The sequence below is a fragment of the Andrographis paniculata genome, unplaced genomic scaffold (genome assembly GCF_009805555.1).
Source record: "Andrographis paniculata isolate CXL003 unplaced genomic scaffold, ASM980555v1 Contig25END, whole genome shotgun sequence".
In the NCBI taxonomy this organism is placed as follows: Eukaryota; Viridiplantae; Streptophyta; class Magnoliopsida; order Lamiales; family Acanthaceae; genus Andrographis; species Andrographis paniculata.
The window spans coordinates 30,668-50,972 of NW_026137546.1; the positions used below are offsets into that span (position 1 = coordinate 30,668).

Consider the following 20,305-nt stretch of genomic DNA (forward strand, 5'->3'; position numbering starts at 1 on the left):
GGAATTTTGACTTTGGGGGAGAGCGGAAAGAAGGGTAGGTGTAGGTGCAGCAGCGGAGAGAGAGAGAGAGAAGAGGAGTGCCGAGAGACACAATCACTCGTTCGCTCCCAGCTACTCCCATCTCATCTCAGCTTCCCTCTCGCTTCACCTAACTACCCCCACCCCCAATTGCTGCTGCTGCTATCTGCTATTTGCTATGCTATCTATTCATTTTTTTCATTCTTTCTTTCTTTGGTTTTATATAATCTGTCCCTCATGATAATCATCATTGTTCCACCTCCTCCACTCCCCACCCCACCCATCAAACTCCGATCTTTCTCCCCTCCCTCGTCTCATCCACCGCTCCTCATCCTCCTCCTTTTCCTCCTCTTGAATTAACTATTATGTTGTACCAATAATTACAAATAAAATCATGTTATTGGTATTGTTATAATTTCTCGCCCCAGCTTCACTTCTCCCAATTATCCCCCCTTCAATTTTCCACTTCTGATCGATCATACATACATACATACATACACCACCATCACTTAATCTATCCGGTAGCTTAGCTATATCGGTCCTATAACAGCTCCCCACCACTACAATGTTGTCGGTGGCTGCCGTCGATACTCAAAATCCTGACCTTTCCTCCTCCTCCTCCTCATCTTCTGTAGACCATACGTCGAAAGCCGATCATGTTTTTGTTTCCAAACTCCCTTCCATACCAATTCCCAATCACCTCCCTTTGCACACCTACTGTTTCCAGAACGTGCCCCAACACCCCGACCGGACATGTCTTATGGTGGGCAGCACCGGAAAATCCTACACCTTCGCTGAAACCCACCTCACCTGTCGCAAGGTCGCCGCCGGCCTGTCCAACCTCGGGATTCAGAAGGGCGACGTCGTGATGACCCTCCTCCAGAACTGCGCTGAATTCGTTTTCACTTTCATGGGCGCTTCCATGATCGGCGCCGTTACTACCACCGCAAACCCCTTCTGCACTGCCAAGGAAATCTTCAAGCAGCTGAACGCCTCTAAATCCAAGCTGATCATCACGCAAGCCCAATACGTGGACAAACTCCGCGATCCAGCAGCAGCAGCTGCGAGCGACGATTCCCTTGTTTTCGGGGAGTCTTTCTCGGTCATCACCATCGACAGCCCTCCCCAAGGGTGCTTGCACTTCTCAGCGCTCTCCGAAGCGGACGAGAGCGAGGCACCGGCTGCGGACATCGATCCGGACGATGCCGTTGCGCTGCCCTTCTCTTCGGGCACCACTGGATTGCCCAAAGGCGTGATCCTGACCCACAGGAGCCTGATCACGAGCGTGGCCCAGCAGGTGGACGGGGACAACCCCAATTTGTACTTGAAGGCGGACGACGTCGTGCTCTGCGTCCTGCCCCTGTTTCACATCTATTCGTTGAATTCGGTGTTGCTGTGCTCCTTGAGAGCTGGGGCGGGGGTCCTGCTGATGCAGAAGTTCGAGATTCGTGCGCTGCTGGAGCTGATACAGCGGCACCGGGTCACGGTGGCCGCGGTGGTGCCGCCGCTGGTGTTGGCGCTGGCAAAGAATCCGATGGTGGATGAGTTTGATCTGAGCACGATACGGATGGTGCTTTCGGGGGCGGCGCCGCTGGGGAAGGAGCTGGAGGCGGCGCTTTTGGGGCGAGTGCCGCAGGCGATCTTTGGACAGGTCAGCACGCTTTTTTTTAAAATAAAAATTTTAGTATTTACAAATTAGTTTTTGATAAAAAAAAAATGCAAAGGGCAACTAAACTAACCAGGCTAACGGATTGTCACCTCGTTCAAATGATCCCATCCCATGTCCTATCCTAACCAAAATTAATCCGTCAAATGGATATCATTTACCAGCAGCGTATCTCACTAAATTGGTCTAACATATAGAAATTAAGTTGCGCCTAAGTGAACAAAATGAAAACGTGAATGTTGTGGTGGGTGAAGGGTTGGTGGGTTGTTTTGTTGGTTGGTTGGTTGGTTGGGGGGGATTATCTAACCAAAAAGAAATAGAGGCGTCCTGCACGACACAATTTATCATGCGATTCCTCTCCTCTGGAAGTACATGGGCCAAGACTCATCGTCATCACTTCAATTCAGTCCCCAACCACATCGTACAGAATATCCTTCTCCTCTCTATTCTGTCTGTTTCCCAAAAATTACAGACAAATTTGTTATTCTACTGTGTACGTGTCCCCACGGGATCTTCAGCCCCTTCCTTCCGGTATCCATCCCCCACAAACAAATTGTTTATATATATCTATATATTATATGTATTGTTTGTGGGGGCTGGGGGCGGGACTGAGGATGCCTTCTAGAGTCTGTGTTCGTCCATACATAGATACAGTCGCAAGTCCGATGAGTAGTGGGGACCGTATTTGACTCTATTATTTTCTAATGTGTTGTTCGAACACTCATGCATTGTGCTGTAATCAAGGAGGACTCCTCCAAAATTTGACTCCTATTTTGGTTTTAGCTCGCAACTGTTCCGTTGGTTAACAGATCATGCATCTAAGATTCACTTATTCAGTCTGTGTCCGCTTCCTGCATTTGGCATATGCTCTTTGTTGCGAGCGGCTTCCGCGTGTGCGAGCTCGTCACCCACTCCTTGGCTTGGGATGGTGATGGGTATCCGGATGGATATATATGTGGATATGGATCGGACCTTGGCTTATCACTACTGCTGCTACTAGTGTTGATCCGCTAAACTACACTAGTACTATTTCATTCATTCATTAAATGGGCTGTGGTTGGTTCGTTGGTTGTGCTCGTAGGGGTATGGGATGACCGAGGCCGGTCCAGTGCTGTCAATGTCTCCGGGTTTCGCCAAGCAGCCATTGCCAACGAAATCGGGTTCGTGTGGGAATGTGGTTCGGAACGCAGAGCTGAAGGTGGTGGAGCCAGAGAGCGGGCAGTCCCTCCCACGCAACTACACCGGAGAGATCTGTATACGCGGACCCCAGATCATGAAGGGGTACTTAAATGACGCTGAGGCCACTGCCAGGACCATAGATGTGGATGGCTGGCTCCACACAGGCGACATTGGCTATGTGGACGATGATGACGATGTCTTCATTGTTGACAGAGTGAAAGAACTCATTAAATTCAAAGGCTTTCAGGTAATATATCAGTCGGTCGATACATCCATCTCACTCCTCTTCCATCACCGCCTACTTGCCTGTATTTCACTTTTATCGTTGGTTGCTGCGTAGTTCTCTATATCTTTTAAATCAACTCTTCTCATTTTCTCTTCTTTTTTATTTTTTTGAATGGGCCTACTTTCTACCTAGCTACCTGATGCTATAGTGTGTGTGTATCGTTGCATTGACTGCCTGTATCTATCCGTTGATAAGAACTGATGGAAGCTGGCTGCATTGCATGATGATCCAGGTACCACCCGCCGAGTTGGAAGCTCTTCTTGTGAACCACCCTGGTATTGCAGATGCAGCTGTAGTTCCGTAAGTACACGACTAATATATATATGGTACACATTTGTGTAATGATGGGATCAATTATATTGGCAAAAGTAATTAATTAATGATGAAAGTGGGTCGGGGGCATGCAGGCAAAAGGATGAGGCAGCTGGGGAAGTGCCAGTGGCATTCGTAGTTCGGGCGCCATCCTCATCTTCAGCAGCAGAAGTGACGGAAGAAGGGGTGAAAGAATTCATATCGAAACAGGTGGTGTTCTACAAGAGACTGCACAAAGTTTACTTCGTGCATGCCATCCCCAAGTCTCCAGCCGGCAAAATCCTGAGGAAAGATCTCAGGGCCAAGCTTGCTGCTGCAGCTGCAACAACAACAACATCCACAGCGGCCGGCACTTAGTTGCACACTACACTACACATATATCCATCCGCGCAGATGTCCGTCCGTCCGTCCGTCTGTTTACTTGTTAATTTTCATTCTACTTTCTTCCAGTTATGATTTATGATTTCTCCTGCTGCATGTGCCTGCCTACCTTGCTCTTCTCCAACTCTCAAGTACAAGCCCGATTCACCCACCCTTATCGATCTTTCTCTCCACTCTGTTTTTCTTTTTTCTTGTTTCAGATCCCCTCCCCTCTCATTTTGCGCACCGCAGGCCATCTTTGTTGTCTTCGTCCAACTGTTTTTATATCCGATATTGTATCATGTGTATCTGCTGAGATTCTTTCCCAATAATCTAGAATCTATATCAATTTGCTTTTGCCACATGACGCCTGTAGCTGTATGATGCATACAGATAGCTTCAACCATCTAATGCTGCAGTAGTGACTTATTATTATTATTATTATTTTTATGTATTGACATATTGTAGTTATTATATGGGAGAAATTTATTTATATTTTTTTCTTTTTTCAGTATGTTAAATGTAATGAAGCCTGGAAACGATAGAGTAACACACACATTATACACGCGACGCTGACCACTTCACCGCCACATTGACCATTTGTGATCGAATGTGGTTTCTTCTGCCAACCAAATCCAATCCACGATTCTCATTAATTAAGATCGCGAGGTTCGAGGTTCGAGATAACACCCAATATTATATCTCTTGCAACTTTTTGCACTTGGCCGTATGACATATGCTCCCTCATTAATTAATTAATTAATTGTTACTACGGCTTTGTTCGGCTTGACGCTTGAGTTTGTTGCCTGCTCTCTTCCATCCTTCCTACTTCTCCGATCTCCGTTGAGGGAGGGGTTTAACATTCCGTTTTACGGCGACCATGATGCCTTCAGCTTTTGGTCCCTCTGCCTACAATTTTGCAGAGAATAGCCGAGATGGGTTGATATCATCCAGATATTATTCTGACTACAGCTTGGACGACTCTTCTGTCGTACTCACGCACGAGGGCTGTGCGCATCGGATTTTTCGAACCACGGGAGAAAGATTTTCGAGGGGGTGGAGAGTTGTCAAAGAAACTGCTATCGAAGCGTATGAAATGGGGAGGTCCGATCCGAGAAAAGCGGTGTTCGCTGCTAAAATGGGCGCCGCTTTATCTCTGGTTTCCTTGCTGATGTTTTTCAAGGAGCCCCCTAACATTTTTACTCACAAGTCCATCTGGGCTATTCTCACAGTTGTTGTTGTCTTCGAGTTTAGCATAGGTCAGTGCAAAATATACATGATTTTACAAGAGCAGAGCCCTTTCTCTACTATTATGTAGGTTTACGGTTCCATCTAGACTCTTGTCTGCTGCTGCTGCTGAGTCGGCAGCCTAGGCGTTCTTTTTGTTTTGTTGCCTTTCCCAAGTGCCAACTATTGTAACTACTGGTCGCTTTTTTAAGCATTCTTATTAGATGTATTATTTAAATACCTTTTTGCACACACTATATGCGCGCCCATGTATGTATCAAATTGAAGTTATCGTACGAAATAATGATTCCAAACTCCCAAGCCTTTTCTTTTAGTCAGAGTGCATTTTAATTAGTTCCATGCTTTTCAAATTGTTGCTGCTTGTTCAAATCTGGCCTTTAACCTCTTACCTTTGGTCATGGGATTGCATGTCTAGGGGCTACATTAAGCAAAGGGTTTAATCGAGGGCTGGGTACCTTAACTGCTGGAGCACTTGCCCTGGGGATTGCACAGTTGTCCATGATGGTTGGGGAGGTGGAAGAAGTCATAATTGTTGTTAGCATTTTTATTGCAGGTCAGTTCATAGTGAGCAAATGAAGTTATTCTCTATATGATTTTATTGTAATGAAGCATGCTGAAGTAAGATATCTCGGGCGTGTTTGTTTGGGAGTTTGGATTTTGAGTTGGGATTTGAATAGTAAAAGTTTTGAATTTAAATAGTTGTATGATGTGATATAAATAGGTGTTGATGTGATGTTTTGAATGTAAAATTGATTTTTAAGTATAATATAAAAAATGAAAAATAGGTGTTTGATTTGATATTTTTGGGGGCAAAAAATGGGATAAATAGTGGAAATTAAATCCAATCCCCCAAACAAACACACCCCTCGAGATGGATCATGGCCCTCATTTGCATTATTTTATTTTTCATCAAATTTGTCCACTTAGTTAAAGGCAAAGTATTTACTAGCAGAAATCATTAGTCAATGCCCTTCTTGGCCATCATGCCAGGATACGAACTTTACACTAAATGCAGCTTATTTGCGACTTTCACTTTTTCCGGTCTGCAGGTTTTGCGGCTAGTTATTTGAAGTTACACCCAGCTATGAAGCAATACGAATATGGATTTCGGGTGTTCTTGTTGACATTTTGTATTGTATTGGTATCTGAAGATTCAGAATTGGTTCAAACTGCTGTTTCTAGATTGCTGCAAATAGCAGTTGGGGCTGTTGTTTGCTTGATGATGAATGTATGCGTTTTACCTATTTGGGCTGGTCAGGATCTGCACAAACTCATTGTTAAAAATTTTAAAGAAGTTGCTATGTCTTTGGAAGGTGATGATTTAGATTTGTGAAATATTGTTGTGGATTAAGGCATAAAACCCCAGCAAGCTAAATATACTCATGCTTTTCGAATTTATATAAGGTGACTTTTTTCACTTATATCCAGGGGCTTTGGTTCAGGGTGTGTCAAAATGTACTTGCAATCAGCTGAATACACTAGAATACCCTCAAAAATTCTAGTCTACCAGGCGTCTGATGATCCTCTTTACAAGGGATATAGAGCTGCTGTGGAGTCCACTAGCCAAGAGGAGACCCTGGTACACTGCATCGTATTTCTTCTCAGCTGAATAATATCCTAGTCTTGGGACCCTGTGATGCCTGATATACTTTTGACTTGCTACTTGTTGCAGTTAGGTTTTGCTATATGGGAACCACCCCATGGCCGTTACAAAATGTTCAATTATCCTTGGAGTGAATATGTTAAAGTTGGCGGTGCCTTGAGACATTGCGCTTTCATGGTGATGGCAATGCATGGCTGCATACTTTCTGAAATACAGGTTTATAGCTGACCTTTATTCTGCTTATAATCTGTTCAAAGTTACTACTCCTTACACTGTGTTGCTTTCGTTTTAAAATATATCAGTCAACTACGTTTCATTAAATGACATGTACAACTGAACCTAACAGAGTTTTTAGGATGCTCAAGTTGGATTTTATCCTGTTTGCTCCCCTAGCCTTTAGAAACGTTTTGTGATCAGGTGTACAAGGTAGGTTGTTGAGGAAGAAGGGTGTTTTCCTGGAAATTGAATAATTAAAGATACAGAAAATATTCTAATACTAGCAAAATAATACTACTTCCGGCTTTTTTTCAGGTTGTATAATTTTTATTATTTTTACCTTTTTATTCCTTTTTGTTGGGTATCTTTGTATAAAGGGATAAATGTTTTTTTATCCCTTGTGCAACATTGTTTATTGTTTTGGTTCTTTAAAAGAAATCGGGTAGTTGTTGAAAATGTCCTCTGCAATTAGAATATTATTATATGTGTTGATATGACACTGCTGGTGCGAACATGGACTAACCACATACAATTTCCAACAGTAAATGTTAATATGAATTTAGTTTTATATATTTTTGTATATTTATTTAGGGTGTGTTTGTTTGAGGGTTTGGATTTTGAGTTGTGATTTAAACTGCCTGTGCGAACATGGACTAACCACATACAATTTCCAGCATTAAATGTTAATATGAATTTAGTTATATATATTTGTATATTTATTTAGGGTTTGTTTGTTTGAGAATTTGGATTTTGAATTGGGATTTAAACTGCTAATGCGAACATGGACTAACCACATACAATTTCCAGCATTAAATGTTAATATGAATTTAGTTTTATATATATTTGTATATTTATTTAGGGTGTGTTTGTTTGAGGGTTTGGATTTTGAATTGGAATTTGAACAGCAAAGAATTTGAATTGGAGCAGTTTATGATGTTATATAAACAGGTTCTAGATATTTTAAATGTAAAATTAAATTTTAGTATAATATAATAAATAAATAATAGGTATTTGATTTGATGTTTTTGAAGAAGAAAAAATTTGGTGAATAGTAAAAATGGGGAAATTTTTTTTCAAAAGAACACACCCTTAAAAAATTAAATCCACTTGAAATTACGGTATGGCCGGTTCATATCAGCTTTGGTGGTACCATGTCAGTACATATGACAATATTTCAGTAACAAATGATTTTTTCAGCAACTATAGATTAAATATAGAACTATTTCTATACAATCTTTACTTAAGACCAAAATGATAAAGATTACAACATCCGGGCATTATCATTTTTAGAATGGTAAAAGAGGATTGGGACATCCTAAATTAGAAATAATAATAAAAAAAAAAATTGGGACTGGGGAGTAAAAAACATTCTTTGAGCATTCTGACAGTGATGATGTGGTGTAGCATTTGTTGTGATATAATGAAACCAACGTAGCTATGCTGTAAGTGGACATATAAGGGGTGTAAATTAAGCCACTTTCCAGCTTTTCCTAGATATAAAATCTGTCCACCTCAATATGTTTGGTTCTATCATGTTGTCACGGCTTGTGGGATATACTCATTGCAGATTTTATGGTCTCAATATAACCTCAAGGTTTATCCCACATTATATTCACATTTTCCAATATGATCTTTAGCCGTGGAAGTTCACATTTTCCTTTGGCTGTTGCTCTCTTAACACTTGTTGTAACTACTACACTGCATTTTGCTATTCAAAGTTACTAGGCTTCCACCAAGAATGTGCAATACTCTAGTAGTTGATCTCCAATCCTCCATTGAACCCATGTAATCTGCATTCATATATGCTTCACGACATATGCTCAAAGAAAATCTCTATTCTCCATGCCTTTAAATTATTGGTGGACAATTCTGAAGGCAACTTTTAAATGTGCTTCCTTTGGTTGGTGCATAAACTGGTGACTAGGCTCACAACAAAGGCAATATCTGGTCTAGTGTAAGATAGATACTTCCGTGGTAGCCCCATCTCATTAATAAATAAGCTTGCCAAAAGTCTATGAATTATGATACACTGGAGTGTTTGGTGATCTTAAAGTCATCTTACCTGTTTCCTTAAGCAAGTTTGTAATATAATTGTGTAAGATATGAAAATTGGCAAGGGCCACTTCACTCCCCAAAAAGTATTTTAAGTCTCTAATGTCTTGATCTTGAATTCCAAGGCTAAGGACTCTTCAGCAATGAAGGCTGCAAATTCGGTGTTCTCGGCACAGTCAGAGGCTCCCAAAGATCATAGGCCATCTCAAATTTGGAAGGAAGAAAATATTTTATTCATGAGCCAGTCAAATATGAAAACTAATTTTTGGGAGAAAAATCCCTGTGATTATAGGATTTTGTTTTTTTTACTCGGATAATCCTAGCATTAATGACAGGATACAGCTTGATAAGAAATAGAACTACTACAAGAATAAAATATAAAATATCGTAAAATTTCACACTTGGTTTGTGGGATTTTAAGCCTTCTTCCAAATAGATAATATGCTACTTTGATCAAATGTATCCATTGTACATTTTCTGCTTGACATGTAGCAAATGCATGGAAAAGTGAACACCTTTAACCCATATGTCAGTATGTTGGTGTTGATTTTCTCGATTCCTGGTGCTACTACCCATTCCATCCCTGTTTTCTTAATGTTTTCCAAGTCTTTGAGTAAGCCATTTCTGTCTGCAGGCACCTTCTGAACTACGTGTTGTATTTAAGGATGGAATTCAGAGAGTTGGGACTGAAGGAGCCAAAGTACTGCTTTTGCTCAGTGAGAAGGTGGAAAAGATGGAAAAGCTTGACCCGGGAGACCTGCTTCAGGAGGTTCATGATGCTGCCGAGGATTTGCAAACAATGATTGACCGCAAATCATATCTTCTAGTGAATGCTGAGAGTTGGGAAAATGAAAATTTACCTGAGAAATCTTCTCGTCGTGACAATCTTCATGAGCTCAATAATGACAACAAACAATTATTGACTAAGTCACTTAGTGCATCGTTTAACCCTAACCCAACTCGGATATTGCAAAACAGTGGTCTGCATAATGCAAACCAGCGAACAAGTCTCTCTCTTTCAGAATGGGGCACAAGAGAAGATGTGTTTGAACACCTGGTGGTGTGGCCTTCACGACTCTCACTTACATATGATGCAACTCTGAATGAGCGAGAAGCAAGGACATATGAAAGTGCAAGTGCGCTGTCACTTGCAACATTTACCTCCTTGTTGATTGAGTATGTTGCTAGACTTCAGAATCTTGTGAACTCATTTGAAGAACTCAGTGACAAGGCTAAATTCAGGGAGCCTGTTGAATCGAATGCAACACAATCAAATTCAAATGTTGGATTTTGGAACAGACTGTCCAAATGCGTATGCAGCAGAGGCTAACTCAGGTGCGTATTTCTTACATTAATCTTGTTTGAGCAATAGCATGGTGTTTAAAATAGATTAAGTAATGCTTGGTTAACCAGTAAGTAGTGAAAAATCTAAGAGAACGGCTTGACTAAGATACTAGATGCAATTAGTGGGCTAACTCATGCATGAAGGAGTGGTAGTACCTACCTGAAACAGGCATCCATGTTATAGTGTATAAGAAGAGTTAGAAAGCCTGGGAGCCTAGCCTAGGTTAGGATGGCAGCGGCTGTCTCCAGGATTGACAGCATATAGGCGCTATGGTTAAAGAAAGAATCAGGGAGAATGCATAATTGCTAGGATCTATCATGCTTACATTGCTAGGATGAATCGATCATGTTTAGCAGATGTAATTTTCTGCTTTCTTATGTAGTGGAAAACTATAATGCCACTTGAGCTGCACGAATGGTGCAGTAATTAACTTAAGGGATACAATGGCCATTTTAATTCTATTGCATGCTGTGCCATTTTTATATTTGATTGATGTAACAGAACCACAGCTAGACTGGTTTGAAACAAGCTCCGTTCTCCATGGATCAGATCAATCTTTATCCACATGCTTGCTTCTCACGGGAACTCAGCTCCTTATTAGAAGACAATAACAGGTAACACAACAATGTTTTGTTTTCTAGTCTAGTCTAGTCTGGTAGTGCCTCCCGGCCCCTGCCTTGCACCACTAATGCATGCTTCCCTAGTTATCAAGAAAAAAAGAGCATACATTGATAATTGGAAGAACACAAGTTTTACTCTGTATATGTTCACTTGGAAACTCGGTAAAGCGATGATGTATGCAGTGTTACATACAACAACCATGCATTTAGTGTAAGTAAGAGCCAACATGTATGGGGTTAGAGGGTGGGGGTTAAATACGACACCTTCGCCACTCATGCATCTAATGTAACGTAGTCTAGTTGTGGATGATCCCCACACTACCTCTCTCTGTGCCTTCAACATTTCACTATTATATTTTGTTGTGTCAAATATATCTAGAAGCAGGGTAAGATAATGATTTGATAGAACTTTAAATCCCTATAATGTTGACTGTACACTTTATTTTGATCCTTTCACGTGTTGGATATCACAAAATAAATATGAGGGTAAGAAGTTGCACTCAAGTGCTAAAGCGTTAACAGTGAGGATTGATGTTAGGAAGATAAGAGAATGATTGTTATTTGGATTTTTTAGTATCTTGATGCATATGTCACAATTAAAACTATAAATGACCAAGCGTTGTTTATTTGTAGAAAATCTGAAAGTTAATCAACATTTTAAAATTAAAATCAAAATAATTAATTTTAAAGTTTATTCAAAATTCTTAAGGTAAGATAATAATTTGATAGAACTTTAAATCGCTATAATGTTGGCCGTACACTTTATTTTGATCCTTTCATGTGTTGGATATCACAAAATAAATATGAGGGTAAGAAGTTGCACTAAGTGCTAAAAAGCGTTAACAATGAGCATTGATGTTAGGAAGACAATAGAATGATTGTTATTTGGAATTTTTAGTATCTTGATGCATATATGTCACAATTAAAACTATAAATGGCCAAGTATTGTTTATTTGTAGAAAATCTGAAAGTTAATCAACATTTTGAATTTAAAATCAAAATAATTAATTTTAAAGTTTATTCAAAATTCAAACGGTTAAGAATTTTGAATTTGACAAACAATTGAAATATATATTTGAATTTAGTTTGTCTAAGCTCTAAAAGCCTAATTTGTTGAAATTTAAACCGTTTTCTTTTTATTGGATATTGGAAAAGTTTGTCGAAATAAGCAAACTCACTAAACAAAATGATTGATTTTTTATATTAGTATATAATAATAAATTTATTCGAGAACCAATGTAACTGAAAATTGAATCAATGAACTCATAAGATTATATGCGTGTAGTGTACACAAATGTTTATAAATCCTAACATTAAACTTTTGAGTCTCTATTTTTCAGAAATACATAACATTAAAATTCTTAAATATTTTGAAGCAACAAAATTTCATACTTATATAGGTGATTTTTTTAAATCTTACACCTACAATGCAATTTTTCAAAGAACTTATTTAGAAAATAAGTTTAAACCTAACTTTCTTGCAGGATTGAACGTTTATTTTTAGATGATATTTTAAGAGCATTTCAATAAACTATAAGATAAATTTTTCACATTAAAATCAACTCCTAATGACACATTACGAGGGAATTGAGTGTCTCGTCTTTAGATGAATTTGATGGACTTTATTCTCAACCTAAAAGATGACTTGGGCATAAGTTTTCTAGTTAATCCCTTCATCAAGTGGTCAATAAAATTATATTGTGAACAAGCATATTTTACTAAAATCACTCTATTGGTAAGACGTTCATGAGTCATGCTATGTCTCACGTCTATGTGTCGAGACCTGTTATTATAAATCTCACTATAGACTTTTGTCATTGTTGTTGAGCCATCACAATGTATTGAAATATGTGACACCAGTTTCAGCCACAATGAAATCTGATGAATCAAGTTATGAAACTATTATGCTTCCTTGATAGCCACGCCCAAAACGATAAATTCTGATTCCACTATCGAGCTAGTTATACAAATTTGCGTCTTTGATGCCCAACAAATAGTAGTACCTCCAAGCAAAAATACCTATATCGTAGTAGATAAGTGATCATCTATACAGTTTATCCAACTAGCATATGAGTATCCTTCAATGACTGAAGAAGATCCACTTTACGAAAACCATAATTTATTTTTGATTTCACGCATTTAAACACTCTTCAAGTACTTGCCAATGATGTGTACTTGTGTTACTTGTAAATCGACTTAGTCTTTCAACGGAACAATAAGCAATATCCGGTCTCGTGTTGATCATTGCGTACATCAAAGAGCCTATGACTCTAGAGTACTCAAGTTGGCACACCGACTCTCCAATATTTTGTATAAGTTTTGCCCTCTGATAAAGTGGGTATAAATTTAATTACTATCTTCTATGTGAAACATTTTAAGAATTTTCTCAACATAATGCAATTGAGTAATACTCAATCTTAGCGGATTCTCACTTAATTTTAATCCCAAGAATCACGCCTGTCTTATTATCCTCGTTGCAAACTTGGAAGACAAAAAACTTTTTGTTTCATCAACATGGCTTTGATCCGCCCCAAAGATCAATAAGTCATCCACATATAAATAGATTATAACACCTTCACCGGCATCATTAAACCTACTGTATATATACTTCTCCGACTTATTCAAAACAAATTCATTAGACAACATAATTGAATTAGACTTTTGATACCATTGTTTGAGAGTTGTTCCAAAGACTTAAATCATATAAAGATTTAATTAGCTTACATACTTTACTTTCAGTTCTCGACTTGATGAATCCTTTTGGTTTTTTCACATAAACTTCCCCACCTAAGTCATTATTGAAAATTATTGTCTTTATATTCATTTGATGTATTAACAAATTGATGATGCCAACCAATACAATTAACAGTCTAATGGTAACAATTCTAGCAACATATGCTTAGGTATCAAAGTAATCAATACATTTTTTTTTGCCTAAAACCTTGAACCATCAACCGAGCATTAAAATTATCGATGGTGTAATTAGATTTTAGCTTTGTTTTAAATATCCATCTACAACCTAAAGGTTTACAGCTCGGAAGCAAATCTGATAGCACTTAAGAGCCATTTTCCATTTCATCAACTATTGCCTTATTCGAAAAGTTGCATTCCTTAACTTCATAGCTTCACTAAAAGTTTTAGAATTTTTCTCTAACATTGTTACAAAAAGAACACAACACATCAGTTTTATTCCTTACACTTTCAACTAAATAGAGTTGAAACTCGGGACCAAACTTGGGCTTCCTAGCCATTTTACTTCTATGGAGTTCAATAATTTGTTCTCCCATATCTTTATCAAGATTGTTTCCCAAATTCAGCATATTACTTCTATCTAACACGATATCCATCGGTTAACGAATATTGTTCTCATGTTCATACTCAATATGTTTCACATCAATTGATGGTCTACGAATGAAGGTAAATTGATGTTTATCTAATATCGCAGGTCGAGACTCTATAATAGTGTGAACTGATACAAAGTCATTAGGTCCTATAACATAGAAGCTATATGTTTTAGAATGTTCAACATAAATATTAAATATACAATTGATTCCTTTTTCTCGTAATGTTTTCATTTTAGGCTTCGAAACCTTTACAATCACCCTACAACCCCTTACGTGTAAATATGACAAATATAGGTTTTTTTTTAACCGAAGTTCATAAAGGTGAGTTTGTTTTGTTTTTGGGAACCCAATTAAGAAGATAACAAGTTGTCAACATAGCTTATTATCTCAAATCCAATTTGAAGCTCAAATGTGGCCTTAAAGATTTTAAAATTGTCCGAAGCCTTACTATTTTTTTCTAATACAACAGGTAAGCATAACAAAACTTGGTGGCATCATCGATAAATGTCACAACATACTTCTTATTCCGTAACGAGGCTGTAGAATCAAAATCACATAAGTCACTATGAATGAGTTCAAAGATTTTTGATTTCGTAGTTACACCTTTAAAGGGTTTCTCGTGATCTTGGTGAACATGAAAGTTTTGCATTTATTATTGATGTCAAATGAAGGGATTAATCTTGCTTTTGACATATCTCAAATGTGACCCAAACATGCAGATCGACTCATCGTTGTGATATGGATATATTACACACGAATTTGATAGGAAATAGAATATTAATTAAATTCACCCTAAATATGCCATTATAATAATAACCAAATATTATAAATGATCATAGGACATATTTGTCCGATTTGAACATCTGTTTGTGCCCAAACTTATATAGTACAAGACCCAAGACAAAGTTCTTACGTAGCCTAAGAACATATATAACATTACATAATATAACACTCTTACTAAAATTAAATTTCAGTGTCACTTTTCCACATCCTACAATTGAATCACAATGCTAATCCCCTATGTACAACATTGATCAATCATCAACCGGCTAGAATTCTTTGAACCAACACCTATATTTACATATTATGTTGTGGCATTAAAATCTATCCACCACCACGGATAAACATCATCTTGCACATAATGTGTATTACATATCAAAGTTACCGAACCAACGACCATCATGTTTTCAGACTTAAACCAAATCTTTACCTTGGTTTGGGATTGGTGTTTCGACCATTTTTCCATCGTACCAGTGCTAGCTAGCACTTCTTTTTCCTTTCCAACATGACAATAGCATTTGAAGTGTCTTGGTTTTCCACAAATCCAACAATCCTATCTAGACTTCTTGTTGGAGCTTTTGTTGAAAACATCGGGCTTGCGTTTTTTCTCCATTTTTTTCCTTCTCCATATTAGTTGTAGATCCAACAAACTCATTTCCCTTCTCATCTTCTTGCGCACGTAATGACTCCTCAATGCGCAAATGATTCCCGAGTTCCATCATCGTCAACTTTTTTTTTTTTTTTTTTTTTTTTTTTTTATGTTTAAGCCAATGCTTAAACTCTTTCCACGCAGAAGGGAGTTTATCAATGAAACTCGATACGACGATAGCTTCATCCATCTTAAACCGTGTTAGGTGAATTGGCCCAAAATCCGGAAATATATTGTTCCATCATCGGACACATAATCCGTTTTATACTTATTGAAATTGCTTACAAAAAATTTCTTGCCAAACACATCTTTTACCATGTACCTTGTTTCGAGCGCCTCCCAAAGTTACTTTCAAGATTGAAAATTTTGGTAAACATCAAAGAAGATCATCAGTCAGCGCATTGAGAATATGGCCGCAACCAATATAGTCATTATTCTCCCATTTCAGTATTTGCCCGGGCATGCTCTATTGCCTCATCATCAAGATTCTTAGAAGGCTCTAGACATAGTGTGCTCAGCACATATGCATCCTTGAGGGAGGTCAAGAGGAAATACATATTTTGCCAATGCTCACAACGACTCTTTTGAATGTCCACAACTTTCCAATTTTGGTTGCCATATCTTTTATTGATTCTCTGGCCATTGTGCACAAGAAATGAAATATATGATTGTTGTGTCAAATACGTATAGTTCATGGTAAGACAATACTTAATAGAACTTCAAATCACGATAATATTGTCGATTTATTTTATTTCAATCCTTTCACGTCTTGGATATCACAAAATAAGTATAAGAATAAGAAGTTGCAAACAATGTTAAAAAGTATTTTAATAATAAACATTACTGTTAAAAAGAAAAGAAAATAATTATTATTTTGAAAATTTAAACTTTAATACATACATCAAACTTAAAACAGTAAATGACCAAGCATTGCTTATTTGTAAAAAAATCTGGAAGTTTTTTAAAAGTTAACCAACATTTTGAATTTAAAATCAAAATAATTAACTTTTCAGTTTATCCATAATTCAAAATTCTGAAATTTAAATGTGACAAACTCAATTAAAATACAAATTTGAATTTAATTTCAGTTTATTTTGTCTAAACTCCAGCACCTTAGTTTCTCATTTCTTGATATCGGGATTGCCTGAGAGCGCTCATTTCTTGATATCTGGAAAACTTGTCCGAGTACTCCACGCAACCCATTTCATCTTAATCTTGAGATCCCTACGCCTAAGAAAGATTCCCGTTGTACCAAAATAACCAACATATTTCAAAGAATTAATAGAGAAATAAAGTTGTAAGACATCACACTTGAACCAGTAACATAGAACATAATAACCATCTGTAAAGCAAAAGATGATCTCCATTCTAACACTACAGTTAAGGCATCGTACATTCCGCGAAGAAGAAATTACATGGAGCTGCCATTCTCCTTTCATTTCTCTTCAAAGTCGACATCAATGATGTCTGGTTGAGACTTTGAAGAGGTGGATGTGGAACCTCTGGAGAAAAAGTCACCTCGTGGCTGCCACACAATATTTCCACAGTTTGCACACCGTATGGTTTGGTTCTTATATCCAAGAAATTGCCGCCCACAGGCTGGGCACTGTCCCTGCTCACATGCACTAATACGGTGAGGGAGGATATAAATTGGGTGGTTAAAACTGAATTTAACAGTTTGGCTTCCATACACAACGATAAGGTCGTGCAAACTTAATGACCGACAAAAATCCCATAACCGCATACGTGATGCTCAAAATGAGATACAAAAATAAAAGTAAATATTTCAAAATTGATCTTGCAAACTTATTTCAATATGGGTACCGTATCTATGATCTACAAGAAGTAGCACCACAACATTTATTCATGATAAATAATTTAACAGGATAAACAACTGTTTAGAACACAGTGATTCATAAAAAAACCGGATGCATGCAAAATTGTACCCCACACAAATTATGGTAAAAAACTTACACTCAAGAATCTCATATTTAAAAAAGAAAAAAAGAGAAAAAAAAACTCTAGTATGGAAGACTTAAGTGGCGTCTTTAATATGCAAGAATAAAAAGTCACCGTTGATTAAACTGCAAAAATGTGAACTAAAACACACTATAAAATCATTCAAAACTAGCATGCTCTCAAATCTGAAGGTGGCAATATAACAATTGTTTGGGAAGTAAAATGGCACTCACTTCATTTCAAAATCCAAATTACAGCCCCTGGAATATATTCATCGATCAAGGGAAATTTAAGGTTACCCAAAGAAAAAAATTAAAAATTTGAAAAAAATGAATTTCACATTATAAGTTTGGTTATCACCCACATATCTAAAGTAAGGACGGCATTTCTTGGCAAGATCTAAACTAGATAGTCAGTAAGTTTAGTTCCCAATACTACAGCTGTCCATAAAAATATATATATCAAATACATGAAAGTTTGGATTTGCTCAATTTTAAAAGTATTACAAGACACAAGGAAGACAATGCATCTTTACTTATAAGGATCATCCAGAGAATCATCATAGTCATGGGATGATAGTATTGCTCCCATGCGAGAGTAAGGAACACAACATTTATGATTTCTCAACCCATTTCACAATCTTTTGTACTCAATGTCACATCACAGTTTCTGATGCTTATAGATATTTATAATATGAAAGGTTTGTAATTGTGTGCCCCCCACCCCCACCCCCACCCCCACACTTTTTTTAACAATCTTTTTATTCTGTCTAAAAATATCTCACCTAACAATATTTTCATATTTTCAGCTCAAAAACATTAAACACACTTTTTTTTAACGATCTTTTTATTCTGTCCAACATCTCACCCAACAATATTTTCGTATTTTAACATCTCATCCAACAATATTTTCGTATTTTCAGTTCAAAAACACTAAGGGTAAGTTTGTTTGGCGGATTTCCCCGGATATCTACTATCCACCAAATTTTCTCCCCTTATTTTCATTTTTTATATTATACTAAAAATTAATTTTACATTCAAAATATCACATCAATACCTATTTATATCACGCCATATCACTATTCCAATTCAAAATGTTCACTATTCAAATCCCAACTCAAAATACAAACCCCGAAACAAACACACCCTAAAAATACACACACACAAAGAAAAAGAGAAAAAAACATCCCTAGTTTGACTTTTTCTTTTCATTTCATTTATGTATTTCCAGCATTCAACAAGTATTAATGAAGAATATTGGGAATGCAATATCAGAATAATTTGAGGTTGTCCCAGGGAAATAAAATAGCCAGTAACAAATCTTAATGGGAATAAGAAAGTAGAAGCTCAAGAATGAGAACATTACCTTAATGACAAGATTATTTGCTACAGCCCCAATCAAGAGAGGGCCAGCAAAGGGCAATACCCATGTGGCAAAAATAAGAATTCGAAAAAGCCAGCCAGATAGAGCAAACCATAAAAAGAAAAGTGTCTGTGCACAAAAATGTTAGAATCATAGTTAGAAACTGGTGATAGGAAAATATAAGATTTGCAAAATCAAATATCTTCAAACTAGGCATTCAAAGTGCCAAGGGTGTATTGCTCAAGCCGTTGAGCCCTCTCTCGGCAAGCATGAGGTTGGATCCGTGGGGTGCGTGAGTGTGTGTGTGTATGTGGTTTAAGAAAAAACTAGACATTCAAAAGTATTATATAATTATCTTTCTTGATCAAGATATACAATTATTATATTCAATACAATGTTGAAACAAATTTGTTAATTCATTTGACAAGTTGATGGAACCAGTGGAATGCTGCAGGAATAGCGTTTCCTCCCTATATCATTTTAAAAGGCACCGAGATGCAATGTAAAAACTCCAAACATCATTGGAAATAGAGATTCTCCCAAAAGGCTAAAACAACACGAAAGCTTGTACGTTGACATACAAGGAAAATATATTGGAAATAATACTCACAGCAAAACTCCTCCCCAGCGGAGTCTCAAGAAAATCATTGAGCTGTTTTCTGTACTGCAAAAAATAAACTTATAAGAATCCTTATTATTGAATGGGCGGAATTTTAAATCTTTGAGAAATAAGTGGTTAGGATAGCAAATACCCTAGGCCAATTTCTACCGAAATCAAGCGAAAAGGTCCTCCAGCGCTGTGTAATTTCAAACTCACGATCAATCTCTCGCGCTCGGTCGGCGGCAGCCTGTGCGGCGGAGGAGAAACGAGTAGAGACAGCGTATCTTCGGTCAATTCGCTCGGCTGTTTTCCTAGTTTCATAGACAAACTGTTCAAAGCCATCGTTAGCTCTCCGCCAGGCGTCGCGCCAGAGTTCACCAGAAGCGACGCGTTTCGCGAAGCCATCAAGGTCACTGCGCCTGAAGGAGCTGATAGGGGCGGGGCGACGGAGAGGTATGGGATTGCGTGTGCGAGAAGGACGAAAGGATGAGGAGGTTTTCTGGGGGAGTGGAGGGTGCCACGGGACGCCGGACGCCATTGGAGAATGAATGAATGTATGTATGTATCTTTATTAACATTATTGTGCAAGTAATTGGAAGGTATTATTTAGTATTGATTTATTTATTTATTTACGATAGGCCCCTTGGCCCCCGGGCTATTTCATTTCTGGCCCTATTTATTCTTTTCTAGTTTCTGCTTCGATAT

At 37.7% G+C, this 20,305-nt stretch overlaps 3 protein-coding genes across 6 annotated transcripts; 2 read left to right on the forward strand and 1 right to left on the reverse strand.

The window, feature by feature from the left end:
• The first annotated feature begins 214 nt into the window (after positions 1-214).
• Positions 215-4,183, forward strand: LOC127245898 (4-coumarate--CoA ligase 2-like). The gene is made up of 4 exons (XM_051267039.1): positions 215-1,669; positions 2,766-3,110; positions 3,382-3,449; positions 3,557-4,183. Exons 1-4 carry the CDS (start codon positions 584-586, stop codon positions 3,816-3,818), a joined length of 1,761 nt encoding a protein of 586 aa, XP_051122996.1. The 5' UTR covers positions 215-583; the 3' UTR covers positions 3,819-4,183.
• A 149-nt stretch (positions 4,184-4,332) lies between these two features.
• On the forward strand, positions 4,333-11,355 carry LOC127245899 (aluminum-activated malate transporter 4-like). 3 transcript variants are annotated; one of them, XM_051267041.1, is made up of 7 exons: positions 4,333-5,080; positions 5,485-5,622; positions 6,119-6,382; positions 6,512-6,648; positions 6,742-6,888; positions 9,575-10,275; positions 10,787-11,355. In XM_051267041.1, exons 1-6 carry the CDS (start codon positions 4,702-4,704, stop codon positions 10,268-10,270), a joined length of 1,761 nt encoding a protein of 586 aa, XP_051122998.1. In that variant the 5' UTR covers positions 4,333-4,701; the 3' UTR covers positions 10,271-10,275; positions 10,787-11,355. The 3 variants fall into 3 exon arrangements, with proteins under 3 accessions (XP_051122998.1, XP_051122999.1, XP_051122997.1); XM_051267042.1 differs by having other exon boundaries at positions 10,835-11,355; XM_051267040.1 differs by having other exon boundaries at positions 9,575-11,355.
• A 5,569-nt stretch (positions 11,356-16,924) lies between these two features.
• Positions 16,925-20,189, reverse strand: LOC127245854 (uncharacterized). 2 transcript variants are annotated; one of them, XM_051266948.1, is made up of 4 exons: positions 19,752-20,184; positions 19,610-19,663; positions 19,003-19,128; positions 16,925-17,290 (listed from the first exon to the last, which is right to left on the reverse strand). In XM_051266948.1, exons 1-4 carry the CDS (start codon positions 20,136-20,138, stop codon positions 17,114-17,116), a joined length of 744 nt encoding a protein of 247 aa, XP_051122905.1. In that variant the 5' UTR covers positions 20,139-20,184; the 3' UTR covers positions 16,925-17,113. The 2 variants fall into 2 exon arrangements, with proteins under 2 accessions (XP_051122905.1, XP_051122906.1); XM_051266949.1 differs by lacking the exon at positions 19,003-19,128 and having other exon boundaries at positions 19,752-20,189.
• Between the last annotated feature and the right edge of the window lie 116 nt (positions 20,190-20,305).